Source organism: Myxocyprinus asiaticus, chromosome 41, assembly GCF_019703515.2.
Source record: "Myxocyprinus asiaticus isolate MX2 ecotype Aquarium Trade chromosome 41, UBuf_Myxa_2, whole genome shotgun sequence".
Taxonomy (NCBI): Eukaryota; Metazoa; Chordata; class Actinopteri; order Cypriniformes; family Catostomidae; genus Myxocyprinus; species Myxocyprinus asiaticus.
In genome coordinates this window covers 17509327-17523517 of record NC_059384.1, presented here as the reverse complement: position 1 = coordinate 17523517, position 14191 = coordinate 17509327, and the positions used below count along the sequence as shown (strand labels likewise).

Genomic DNA, 14191 nt, shown 5'->3' with positions numbered 1-14191 from the left:
GAGGGGGGTTACTACACTTGATGACCTATATGAGAGTGGATTGTTGAGATCTTTTGAAAATTTGGTTCAACATTTTGGGATTCCCAGATCTCAGTTCTATAGGTATTTACAGCTGTGCCACCTGCTCTGTATTGTTTTTGGGAGTAGCACACACCCCCTAAAGTGGCAGATACTCTGGGAGAGGTGATTACTGCTTTTGGAAAAGGTCATGAGGCATCAGTGTATTACTCCCTGCTAAATCAGTGTCTGGGGGTCGGAGCTTTAAATTCTATCAAGAGATTATGGGAGAAAGATTTAAACTTGGTATTGGAGGAGGGAGTGTGGGCTAGGATTCTAAAAACATCAAGTCTGCATCTAGAGATGCAAGGGTTCGCCTTATGAAATTCACAATTTTACATAGATTGTATTGGACCCCCCTCTAGATTGTGTAGGCTTGGTCTTAAAGACACACCCACCTTCTGGCGATGCCAATCAGAAGATGGAGATACAACCCATGTTTTTTGGGGGTGTGTTAAGATCCAGGAATTTTGGTTGGCAGAGTTTATATGTGATGTTTTGAGCACTCAAATTTCATTTTGCCCCAGACTCTGTATTTTGGGCAATGGGGTGGTCATAAATTTAGGGGATAAACACATACAAAATTGGGTTCTGACCAGCATTATTATTGGCAGGCAAATTATTTTAAGGGAATGGAAGTCGGATGGAGTGCCCTCATTTCCAGAGCGGTGTGCGCAGATGGGGAGGGTGGTAGCTTTTGAGGAGGTGTCAAACAGATGGCTGGGGGTTCGGGATTTGTTTGATAGGAAATGGGGCAATTATTTAGTGTTTTTGGGGGACTCTCGGGGAGGGGCTGTGGAGAGAGAAGTTTAGTTTTAATTATATATGATTATTATATTTTCTTTGTGTGTGTGTGTGTGTGTGTGTATGTATTCTTATTTGTGACCACAGGGGTGTTCATTGGGGTTAGGGTGGGGTTGGTGATTGGGGAGGGGGAGGGGTAATAGTGGGGGTTAAATGTTAAATGTTGATTCAATGTATATTTGTTGTGTTTTTTCTTTGTTATATGTCTAAAAATAAAATGTAAAAAAAAAAAAAAATGTATATATATATATATATATAAACAGTTTTGGGGGCGTTTAGCTTTTTATAAGAAACAGTCGAGAATGACATTTAAATTATTGGGGAAAAAAAGGGGAATTGTGACATGAAGGAATCTGGAATCAAACCTGCATCACCAACATAAGCACCTCAGGTCATTGTGTCACAAACGTGTTCACTAACCACTGTACTACGGCTCCACCTCAAAGTCATATTTTGACAATGAATTTGATCATTTCTGGTAACACCAAATTATATTTGTAATAACCTATAAACAGAAATAAAATAAAAAATTCTCACAGTTTAATGAAAGATAAATAAATAGGGCTCCATGAATGTGCGTGTACCGGTGTTTGCCTTTGTGTGGGAGGTGTGTATATTTCGAGTGCATTTGTTATTCCGTGACCAAGTCAGAGGGAATTTGATTGTGACATCACTCTGTAGGAAAAGCAACCCTACTTTCAGATGGCACTAATTTCAAGCCATTTGTCTGAGTTCTGTTTGAACAGAAACATCCCCATAAGGCCAAGCATTAGGCTCCTAATTTACCCTCCTTTATGCTTTTATTAGCTGCTAATGTTCCCCATGTTGAAAGCCAGGCTTCTAACTTTTGTCCATTATTACCTCAATTATGTGGTCAACTAAATCCTCAGACTCTCTTTTAATTTACGATCAGACTGCATTGCTTTGTTTTTGTTTTGTTTTAGAGTGTGATATTTGACGTTTCCCAAAGGACAACATTATTGGCTGTTTCGTAACGGCTGAGAAAAGCTTTCCACCACTTTTGGATAAATAATGCATCTTTTTCAGCTGGTTGGAGTTATTCCTAAGGTCTCTCTCTTTCTTCCTCTGTGAAATGAGTTGTGAAAGCTTCAGTTATTTAGGGAGAAAGAGTCCGGAATCAATAAAGTTGCATATGCTCTAAATGATGGGTTTGCGTGCTTCAGAATTGTAGCCTTGTGGGAAGCGCCATTTGCTTTTTTTTGATCAAGAGCTGTTTGTAATAGATTAGATCTGCTGCTTCTTGTTAACTCTCTCTCAGCACCCCATCTTTTTCTCATTTTGTCTCTCTATTTTGTCTTAGGGTGATTAAAGATGCTGTACTTTGCTTTATCACTACGAGTACATTTACATTTACATTTGTTCATTTGGCAGATGTTTTTATCCAAAGCGACTTACAAAAGAGGAAAACATAAACGAATCATCTTAAGGAGACAGATGTACGAAGAGTGCCATATTACAAAGTTTCACTAGCATCAGAATAGCATTCAAAACAGATTAAAGTGCAACAAGGACATTTTTTTTTAGTGACTGGTTAAGTGCTCATGGAAAAGATGTGTTTTTAGCCGTTTTTGAAGACAGAAAGTGAGTCAGCTTCACAGATGGAGTTGGGAAGGTCATTCCACCAACGTGGTATGATGAAGCTGAAAGTCCGGGAAAGTGTTTTGGTTCCTCTTTGTGTTGGTACAACAAGGCGACTTTCCTTAGCCGACCGCAGGCTTCTAGTGGGCACGTAGCTCTGCAGAAATGATATGCTGGAGCAGACCCAGTGACTGTTTTGTATGCCAGCATCAGAGCCTTGAACTTGATCCGTGCATCAACCGGCAGCCAGTGAAGAGAGACAAGGAGTGGTGTAACATGCGCTCTCTTTGGTTGATTAAAGACCAGACATGCTGCTGCATTCTAGATCGTTTGCAGGGATCTAATTGCACATGTAGGGAGGCCTACAATGAGAGTGTTACAGTCTAGTTATGACAAGTGACTGAACAAGAAGTTGTTTGGCATGTTCAGAGAGGAAGGTTCTTATCTTCCTGATATTGTAGAGTGTAAATTTACATGATCTTGTGGCCTTTGAGATGTTGTCTGTGAAATTTAGTTTGTTTTCGAGGGTTACCCCTAGATTTCTGACCATTTTGGAAGGCGTTACTGTAGTTGCACCCAGCTGCATGGTGATGTTGTGTTCAACAGCAGGGTTGGCTGGAAAGACAAGGAGTTCGGTCTTGGCTGGGTTAAGTTGCAGGTTGTGTTCCTTCATCCAGGCCGAGATGTCTGCCAGGCAGGCAGAGATTCGAGCAGTCACTGTGGTGTCGTTGGGCTAGAAAGACAAGTAGAGTTGCATGTCATCAGCGTAGCAATGGTAAGAGAAACCATGTGCCTGAATGATGGGTCCCATTGATGTTGTGTGAATAGAGAAGAGAAGTGGCCCATGCACTGAACCCTGAGGTACCCCAGTAAGTAGCTGACGTGGCTTGGACACCTTACCTCTCCAGGCTACCTTGAAGGACCTACCTGAGAGATAGGAATTAAACCAGTCAAGTACAGTTCCTGTGATGCCCAGCGAGTAGCTTTATGACATATAGGGCAAAGAGCAGACAGAAGTCAAGACAAAATTTTAATAATTAAATTAATAAGGGCCTGGGTAGCTCAGCGAGTAAAGACGCTGACTACCACCCCTGTAGTCATGAGTTCGAATCCAGGGCGTACTAAGTGACTCCAGCCAGGTCTCCTAAGCAACCAAATTGGCCCAGTTGCTAAGGAGGGTATAGTCACATGTGGTAACCTCCTCGTGGTCGCTATAATATGTGGTTCTCGCTCTCGTGATGCTGTGGAAAATAGCGTGAAGTCTCCACATGTGCTATGTCTCCGCGTTAACGCGCTCAACAAGCCACATGATAAAATGCGCGGATTGACGTTCTCAGACACAGAGGCGACTGAGATTCGTCCTCCACCACCCGGATTGAGGCGAGTCACTACGCCACCACAAGGACTTGGGAAGCGCATTGGGAATTGGGCATTCCAAATTGGGGAGAAATAAAAAAATATATATAATAATAAAATTTATATTATGTTTAATACATACAGTTTTTAAATGAATAATTAAGCAATATCAAACAAAAAAGATTACTGTTGTACTCTTGGAGTCCAATCAGATTAGCGGACCGAAAACAAACTGTTTTTCCCCCCAGATTTTAAGGGCAAATTAGATCATTTATTATTGGTGCTATATATTTCACCTGAAGTCTAAAGTAAATGGCATAAGTAGCCAGAAAATCATGTTGCATGTGTTAGATTGATTCTTATCAGTTTTTTTTTCCAAATCCTAAAAACACTCAATACACCTTTTGATGTTTGGTTAGAAGTAATTTGTAGGACTGGGAATTTTAACATTTGTAATCAAGTTGATACAATGTGTATCCTGTTTACAGTGAGCAAAGCAGTGCTCCCTGGACTCATTAGGGCCCTAGAGCCTAGTTACATACACATAAATATAATGTGGGAAATTTTAAACACTGAAACACAAAAAAATACATTTTTCATTTCTGTGTTTATCATATTCATTTTGTTTTCATTTTCTTTATTTGGTATTGCACAAATGATTTATGCCCATGTAATATTCTCACAACAAATCCTTTCCGTCACATATGTGTTTTGGTGAGAAATCACCGGAACAAGTCCCTGTATACACTTTAAATGAGAGTTTAGGGGCTTGCAATTACTTCTGATTGAATACAGACACAACGATCTAATTATCCATTCACGGTATTAGATAGATCACACACCGGAAAAGCTATACACAACAATCTGGAATACTTTCCATAAATGGAATTCATTCCTAAAGCAGCCTTGGTCAAAATGACAAAGCAGTCTGCATTTACGTATTTGGATTAGTATTCTGTACAACAGGCATGTGTTTCGCATCTTAAATTGGAAAAATAGCATGTTGTTTTTTTGTTGGAGAAAGAATAGTTTGCTCCAAATTGAGGTAGTCAGTTTCTGAGACAAATAACTTTTACAAACTATTTATATTATGTCACACATTGTTTTCTCAGAATCCTCAATGTGAGTCATATTTTTGTGTGCATAAACCTCATAAATGATGGTTATGCGCTTAGCTTTGTGAAAACAAAAAGCACAGTTCCTTCTCACAAACTGAACACTGGTTGAAGGTTGTCAGATGTTCCATCTGAAAATGTGCATATTCTACAGAATATTTGACTTGCTACCAATAGACCAAACAAATATATTGACAAAACCAGGCCATATTAAATAGCTCTTGGTTCTTTATAAAGTAAACATGTCATCCAATTTACACTTTACAACTGACTCTAAATACTGCTGCCCATGACTGTTAAAATACCTCAGCAACAAACTTCAGGAAATTATTTTAGTGGTTTGTTAACGGGAATCTATGAGTGCTTAGTTAATTGTACACGTCAATACATGGATGTGGTTCAAGCCTGTAAGTGTGTGTTTAAGGATACAAGCTGGAAAATGGGTATATAACACTTTTAGTAGTCTAATCTTGATCAAAATACACAAATCTAATATATGCGTTAAGATGTGTAAAGCCTTGTAACTAAGCACTAAAATGTTTACAACCTATGGCCATCATTGTCCTCTAGTTTCAGTGTTTTTTTTAAAGAACAGTTCATCAAAAAAATTTAATTTCTCGCATAATTTACTCACCCTTATGCCATCCCAGATGAGTATGACTTTCTTTCTTCTGCTGAGCACAAATTAAGATTTTAAGAAGAATATCTCATCTATGTTGGTCCATACAATGCAAGTGAATGAAGCTCCGAAAAGCACATAAAGGCAAATGTAATCCATATGACTCCAGTGGTTTAATCAATGTCTTCTGAAACGATCCAGTTGATTTTGGTTGTGAACAGACCAATAACTCCTTTTTCACTATAAATTTTGGCATCTGGAGACACCTTAGCAATCATCATTTCAAGCTCGATTACACTTCCTAATTGTAATTGATCTTTAAATCATGATCATGCCTAAAGACTGCAATGGCGATATATTTTGGTCTGTTCTCACACAAAACCAATTGGATCGCTTCTGAAGACATGGATTAAACCACTGCAGTCGTATGTATTACTTTTATGCTGCCTTTATGTACTTTTTGGGGCTTCAAAGTTTTGGTCACCATTCACTTGTATTGTAAGCAACAACAGAGCTGAGATATTCTTCTAAAAATTTTCATTTGTGTTCTGCAGAAGAAAATCATACACATCTGTGATGGCATGAGGGTGAGTAAATGATGGGAGAATTTTCATTTTTGGGTGAACTAACCCTTTAATGTTCAATGTTTTTGTACTGGGTATCTCCTCCCAAGTTGATAAGCCTATTTATTTTCCTATCCTAACTATGCACGAGTATATGGTTATTTGCATTTAATTGTATTTATTTCCCTTGCTGTCGGCAACTCCATCAGAACAGACCTGTGACCCTTTTTTGGGCAGAGACCCACCATTTGAGAACCACTACCCTAGCTGGTGATTCCTTGTTTGTGTTGTCTTAATTTCTTCAGAGGTGGAGAAGGACTTGGCCAAGCTGGCAGAACAAGGAAAGCTCAACCGAAGTCCAAACAGCCCTCACCGGAGCTTGCTTTTAACCCCTCTCTTCCACACCACAAACACTCATCCTGTCATCGGACAGACGTCCAGACCACAGTCTCCCAGCAGCCTTTCCACAAAGACAGCAGGCCTGCCACTTTACAACACTAAACCCACAACCCTAGTCATGGGCCGGACATCTCCCAGCAATCCCAGCAGCCGAGCCCAGACCCCTAGTGGAGCACGGACACCCAGCAGACCTGTGACCCCCAATAGTCTCTTGCGATCATTCACTGCTGGAAGCCATGGAAACACAGAGCGGGTGTATGGACGTTCTAGAAGCAGACCTGTCACACCAACTGGACAGATAACAAGGCCGATCCTCACACCCCCAGGCCTGAGCACTACAGATTTATATGGAGGCCTATGGAGCACACTGACAGAGGTATACATGAATACACATTCAGGGACATGCACATATATCTTAAAGTGTGTAAGGTTTCCTCAAAAAATTACTCAGACTCCAAACAATTACAAAGATCTTACCGTCTTATAATAAAACAATGGTGTACAATCATCGCAGTGCAATATTTTGGACTCTTTGTGAAGTAGTTCATAGAGATTGGATCATGTTTTAAGCTCATTTAATGCCGGCCTTGACAGAAGGTCCATCAGGTGAGGAATGTTAAAGCTCACCGTTGGTAACCCCATACACCTCAGGTCAATGGGTTCAAAATCACACATGCTCACTGTTTTTGTACCAGTTAACAGTTGTAGTCTGTCTTATAGTCTATTGTCCATCTCAGTTTATGGTCTTATCATAATGTTTTGTTGGCATTGAACAATGATCCACAGAAAATTAACAGGATATCCTGTATGTACAGTTGCCTGCTCTCAGTAGTGAAAAAGAAGTAGTTTGGCATTTTATAAGGCTTTCCTTCTCTGTTTCTCTTGCTTTCTTTTATTTTATAGTAATAGTGCCTATTAATACATCCAAAGCCCTTTTTAAAGTCTTTAAGTGGTGCAAACAGGAATCATATTGTTAGCTCATATTCATATAACTCATGCCTTGTTGAAATTATAAAAGCAGAAATGCGTTGATCACACGCTGATTCCGGCCACCTGGCTCAATAGCTGTTATATTAATAGAGTCTCTGAAAAAGAACAAAACTATGCACCTGTACATCTCATTCAGTTCAGAATGGGATATACAGAGATATCAGATGATTTGTCCTTTTTGTTTTCATAGCAATGCAATGCAAAGGCATGTACCACCAATACCTTACAAAACATCTGTAGAACAAATGGGTCTGACATGCACATACACCAGCTCTCTACATCTCTACTGACAGAGGATTTCATGGCATTCACTCGCCACCTTCCTGCACAAGCCAGAGCATTTTTCTCCTTTAATACCAGCAGACTTCCTGAATATTGGAGCAAAAGAAGTTACAGTATAAGATTCCTAGGAGGAAATGGTTAAAGTGGATTAAGGTGGTTATTGAATACACTGCAAAAAATAATTTTCTTAGTATTTTTGTTAAATATCCTTATAGGGATAGTTAAGTTTCTTCTTTAAATCAGAAGATAAGGGTTAGTAAACAATGGCAGAATTTTATTTTTTGGTGATCTATCCCTTTAAAACAAGATACTTTTACATGCAAAGAAAAATCTTTTTGCTTAAAACAAACAAAAATTGCATCAAAATGATATACCCAATGGCAAATGTTTATATATATATATATATATATATATATATATATATATATATATATATATATATATATACAGGTGCATCTCAATAAATTAGAATGTTGTGGAAAAGTTCATTTATTTCAGTAATTCAACTCAAATTGTGAAACTCGTGTATTAAATAAATTCAATGCACACAGACTGAAGTAGTTTAAGTCTTTGGTTCTTTTAATTGTGATGGTTTTGGCTCACATTTAACAAAAACCCACCAATTCACTATCTCAAAAAATTAGAATACATCATAAGACCAATAAAAAAAACATTTTTAGTGAATTGTTGGCCTTCTGGAAAGTATGTTCATTTACTGTATATGTACTCAATACTTGGTAGGGGCTCCTTTTGCTTTAATTACTGCCTCAATTTGGCGTGGCATGGAGGTGATCAGTTTGTGGCACTGCTGAGGTGGTATGGAAGCCCAGGTTTCTTTGACAGTGGCCTTCAGCTCATCTGCATTTTTTGGTCTCTTGTTTCTCATTTTCCTCTTGACAATACCCCATAGATTCTCTATGGGGTTCAGGTCAGGTGAGTTTGCTGGCCAGTCAAGAACACCAACACCATGGTCATTTAACCAACTTTTGGTGCTTTTGGCAGTGTGGGCAGGTGCCAAATCCTGCTGGAAAATGAAATCAGCATCTTTAAAAAGCTGGTCAGCAGAAGGAAGCATGAAGTGCTCCAAAATTTCTTGGTAAACGGGTGCAGTGACTTTGGTTTTCAAAAAACACAATGGACCGACACCAGCAGATGACATTGCACCCCAAATCATCACAGACTGTGGAAACTTGACACTGGACTTCAAGCAACTTGGGCTATGAGCTTCTCCACCCTTCCTCCAGACTCTAGGACCTTGGTTTCCAAATGAAATACAAAACTTGCTCTCATCTGAAAAGAGGACTTTGGACCACTGGGCAACAGTCCAGTTCTTCTCCTTAGCCCAGGTAAGATGCCTCTGACGTTGTCTGTGGTTCAGGAGTGGCTTAACAAGAGGAATACGACAACTGTAGCCAAATTCCTTGACACGTCTGTGTGTGGTGGCTCTTGATGCCTTGACCCCAGCCTCAGTCCATTCCTTGTGAAGTTCACCCAAATTCTTGAATCGATTTTGCTTGACAATCCTCATAAGGCTGCGGTTCTCTCGGTTGGTTGTGCATCTTTTTCTTCCACACTTTTTCCTTCCACTCAACTTTCTGTTAACATGCTTGGATACAGCACTCTGTGAACAGCCAGCTTCTTTGGCAATGAATGTTTGTGGCTTACCCTCCTTGTCCTTGTAAATGATTGTCTTCTGCACAACTGTCAGATCAGCAGTCTTCCCCATGATTGTGTAGCCTAGTGAACCAAACTGAGAGACCATTTTGAAGGCTCAGGAAATCTTTGCAGGTGTTTTGAGTTGATTAGCTGATTGGCATGTCACCATATTCTAATTTTTTGAGATAGTGAATTGGTGGGTTTTTGTTAAATGTGAGCCAAAATCATCACAATTAAAAGAACCAAAGACTTAAACTACTTCAGTCTGTGTGCATTGAATTTATTTAATACACGAGTTTCACAATTTGAGTTGAATTACTGAAATAAATGAACTTTTCCACGACATTCTAATTTATTGAGATGCACCTGTATATATATAAGCATAAACCTCTTAGATTTCTTTGAAAACAAGTGGACATTGTATTTTGCTTTGCTATACACAACACATAATTTCATTAAACTGACTGATCTCAGTTCAGGAGACTCTGTGCTGTCAGTAAAGGGTTCAACTTTTGACCTACAGAGTCATGTGACAAAGCAACATGGTGCTGATCACAGCAGAGTTTGTTTTTTGTGAGATACACTAACAAAACTACACCTCATAAGAAACCTAATTACATTTTTACATTGAAACCTGTTTGAGTCAAAAGAGTCTCTAGTTTCATCCAATATGCCATTTTTAAAATTTGAGCGATATATCACCACATAGAAATGCCAAAACCAATGTTCACTTATGTGTACAATAGCACAATGTTTTCATAAGAAATCCTATATTTACTGTGCATTTTCACATTGAGATATTTTTTGGCTTTCAGAGGCTTTATTTGTAGTTAGGTGCATTTCGAACTGTTCTGAAACCAATGCAGACAGACAAAGCAATAAATTTGAATTTGAATTTAACTTTAAATGTAATTCTTCAGTGCGGTTGTGGTTTATATCTGTTCCTATCATGTGTCTTGGTAGGATGAGTTTTACCAGCAGTTGCAAGCAGTCAGGAAGCCCTGGCGCATCCCTAGTGACACAGAGAGTGATCCTCCTGAGCAGGACAAGTGTGAGTATTTCAGCTCTGACCCCTTTGCAGTCCACTGTGGACCATGGTAAGGAAAATGGTATAACAATTAAAATAACATTTTCTTGTCCAACAAAATTGGAAATGACATGTAAGGAATCTTAAACCGCTTCGTGTTACAACTTTTGGTTACATTAGAAGGTCTTTTTTACAACCACAATGGATGTATCTTAAATTATTTGGTAGTTATTATGAACATAGTGAATTTCTCACTTACAGTGCTGTTTATGAATTGGCAAATCTGAGACTCTGTAGAGACCTATTAATGACAATATCTGATCTTCAGTCCCTTGAAAATAAATGAGTCAGGTCAAGGGAGCTACTTCCAAGTGCTCCAGTCCTTAAGGCAGCACTTTTATAGCTTTCCTGTCTCAGATTCTCCATATACGCAAGACAGCAGCATGTGTGGCTTTGAGGTTGAAAAATATCGGACACTTCTTAGATCTAAGATTTCCATTACAGTGGATGTTTGAAAGATTTAAACATGCTTGGAGTCATTAGATTATTATTATTTGTCCAAATCACGGTCCGTCATCTCTAATAAATACTGCTGGCCTAATTTTTCACTCTTTGAACATGACATGGCCAGAATCTTAGTGTCCCTCAAGAGCAATTAGTCTGTTAATGAGCTCAATATTTTACCATATCAAAGCTGTAGCTCAGAGAGAGTGTCTCTGAGTTTATGTCTTATGTAAGAATGATCGTGATCTTTATCAGAATGAGGATGATTGTCCTAATCTAATGAAGACGTTTTTAAACAAAAGAAATGGTAAAATATTTGCTTGCAACATGCTTGATTAAAGCCAAAGGATGAATGTAGTTTCTGAGAAAAATTTGGAGAAAAACTTCTGTGCTATGGAATCCATGTCTTTTCCACTTAAACTCAGAAACTGTCTTAGACAAATATTTGTTATAGATCCGGCATAATATTTATTTGGTAAACAAATGATTTAGACATACATTTGGAACACGAAATCGCACCGCCCAGGAAAGTTTTCATGAAAATCACAGGGCAAAATTTGTAGACAAGCAAAACATTACACATACAATCTCAGCCCTGCTAGCAAATGAAATGTAACAATAAGGACACTCCATTCTGCCAAGAACATACTGTATCTTACAAAAAGCAAGCATATTTCGCTAATAGCCTCTACAGGCTTGCTTGCTAGAACTGTCATGCCAGTCAGGCTATTTAAAGGAACATGAGGCACAGTCTGTTAGTGAGAGAGCCTGGCACTGCCAACCACAGGACATGACAAAATGCCACTTGGCAAAAAGAACATTGGCTGATTGGCTGCCACAGTGACTGTTGATGCTGTCTGTTGGAGTTGAGCCTGTGCCAACACAGGTTTCTGAATAGCCACCAAGTGCATGGCAAGACCAAGATCCATAACAATTTCCTATTATTGCAGAAACTTCCACAATGGGGTAACTGCTAACACTTAAAAAAAATCAAAAATCAGTGCTCCATTCCTTTTCAATTTCATGCTTTTAATACAATGCTCCATTTCCTAAGCAAAACTGATAACTTTAGTTCATGGCCATTATAGAAGGTGTACGGTGTAACTATTAAAGTATATACATATTTTACCCATGATTGATCAGTAATTCAGAGAATTTACTTATGGAAAACTACCATCTGGGTTCTACTCAAGCACATTTGTAACACTGACCATGTTTACTCCTTTGTACAAAAGGTCAGATTTCCTTGATTCCATTGAAGCACAAAACTTTTGGACCCCACTGTATGTTTATAAATGCTAGATATGGAAACTGTAACTATTTTTTCTCTCTGTATTTTGACTCTTTTTAGGTAATCCAAGTGGAGTGAGAGATGCCAGCAAAAGATCAGTGTTCTCAGGTAAGCAACACTAATACTAAGCAACCATAATTAAAATATATATATATATTTACATTTAAATAATGCAGAATAAAAGCATTTTCATTAGTGACTTCAGACTTTTGGATCCCAATGTATATAGTACACACAATGCACTGGGGTTAGTTTTGTAGCAGGTCCTTAAAGTCTAAGACTATATCAGGGCCTAGTGTTATGGAAAGAGTCTGTCTGATGGCCGTTTCTATTGACTTAGCTGGGTGCCTCTCAAGCATGTGGCAGTTCAGAGTCAAGGTAATGACGACAGTGTCTCCTGTGTGGTTTGACTCTTTGTGCCCAGCTGAGGTTTTACAGTTTGAGAGGGCAGACTGGCCCATACAGTCAATGCAGCCAATAAGCTTTGTGGTGGAACTGGGCTAACCAACCCAAAGCTGGGTGCCGAATCCTGTGACTTCATCCATAATACTGTATACACGCCCATGTATGTACAAAATGAAATGGATGGCAGCTCAGACACTCATTTTTCCATTCTCACATTTATCTTTGACATGTTCAAATATTAAAGGGTGTTTTTTATGGTAATTACTGAGGTTATTATGCTTATTAGTGGTTATATTGAACTGAAGTCTGTCTCTGAGCAACTAATGTTTTTGTCTTTCTGCAGGCTTGTAATGATGTGTATAGAACACACAGATTCAATCAAACATTTATGCAATTTAAAGGGGCATTTGAAAATTGATTTAGCAAGAGACACTTATTTTTTAAATTTTCAGCAGAAGATTGTGTACTTTTTCCACAGAAGTTAATATTTCTTAAAAATGAAGGTATTATACAGTACAGCCATTTAAAATGATAGAATGTAGTATGTTTATCAGAAAAACATAAGCCTGTACTTGAATTTTCTCTCTGTTAGCATGATTCTTGTCTGTCCATGAAATGTTATTATTTAATGCTGCCTTGCGTAAATAAATACAATTGATCACTTTATGTGCCATATCAATGGTTGGTAATGGGGATTTTAATAAGCCCTTTTAATAAAGGTAAGCAACACAGTAAACTATGTTTTATGGCATTAGCAGACAATGTGGATATTAGAATTGTTCCGGTATATGTACAATGTAAATCCTCAGTTGGACATGCACAGCACTGCCCTTGTGGACCTCAGCATGACACTCTATCATTCCCAAAAGCATTGTGTGTCTACAACTGGTGAGGACAGATTTCTAAAGATCAAATTACTTTGACTTTTATACCCACAGAAAAATATGTAGCCTGTTACCTGTTATATCCTTGTATAATGCAAAATAAAAAGATTTGTATAAAGTTGGATTTGTCTGCATCTGTGTTCGGGGGTACAAATGTGCTTACTTTATATGACTTTAAGACCCTATGAAGTCAAAACTGGTGTTTTGTGTCTTTTAGTCCATGTCTGTTTGCTTTGATGTCTTCTATAGTGTACTCCTACAAGTTTGCAAAAGTAACTTTTAGCAAAAATACATTTTCTCTTCTGGGAAAACAGACCAAAAATATTCATTACTCATCTCACACTATACAGATTTTTGTCAAAACAAATGCTCTCTAGAATGAAAATGTCTCTCACCCTAATACCTCTTACTTCTAACTAGCAATAGTAAATAGAAAATGATGTTCATGGCTGTGACGTACAGTAAACTAAAAGCCCCAATTTATTGTATCAATAGGAAATAGAAAACATGCGCTTGTTAAGCCATTTCAGGTGGTCTTTAAACACTCTCTGTTACTAACACATAAAGATGTGGCAGACTTCATCTGTTTGGTTTCTGGGCATGAATCTAAATGGAAAAGACCCAGATCTCATTCAAATCT

At 38.3% G+C, this 14191-nt stretch overlaps 1 protein-coding gene across 2 annotated transcripts in view; it reads left to right on the top strand.

Annotated features, from left to right (window-relative positions):
• The window catches only part of LOC127432061 (uncharacterized protein C8orf34 homolog), a 139142-nt gene extending 125502 nt beyond the window's left edge, over positions 1-13640 (top strand). The window contains exons 12-15 of one of the 2 annotated variants that reach the window (XM_051682851.1): positions 6419-6888; positions 10404-10491; positions 12323-12370; positions 13011-13640. In XM_051682851.1, the coding sequence (XP_051538811.1) occupies positions 6419-6888; positions 10404-10491; positions 12323-12370; positions 13011-13018 (614 nt within the window). In that variant the 3' untranslated portion in view covers positions 13019-13640. Of the gene's footprint in view, positions 1-6418; positions 6889-10403; positions 10492-12322; positions 12371-12602 lie in introns of both variants that reach the window. The other variant, XM_051682850.1, reaches the window with a different exon arrangement.
• Positions 13641-14191: the final 551 nt, after the last annotated feature.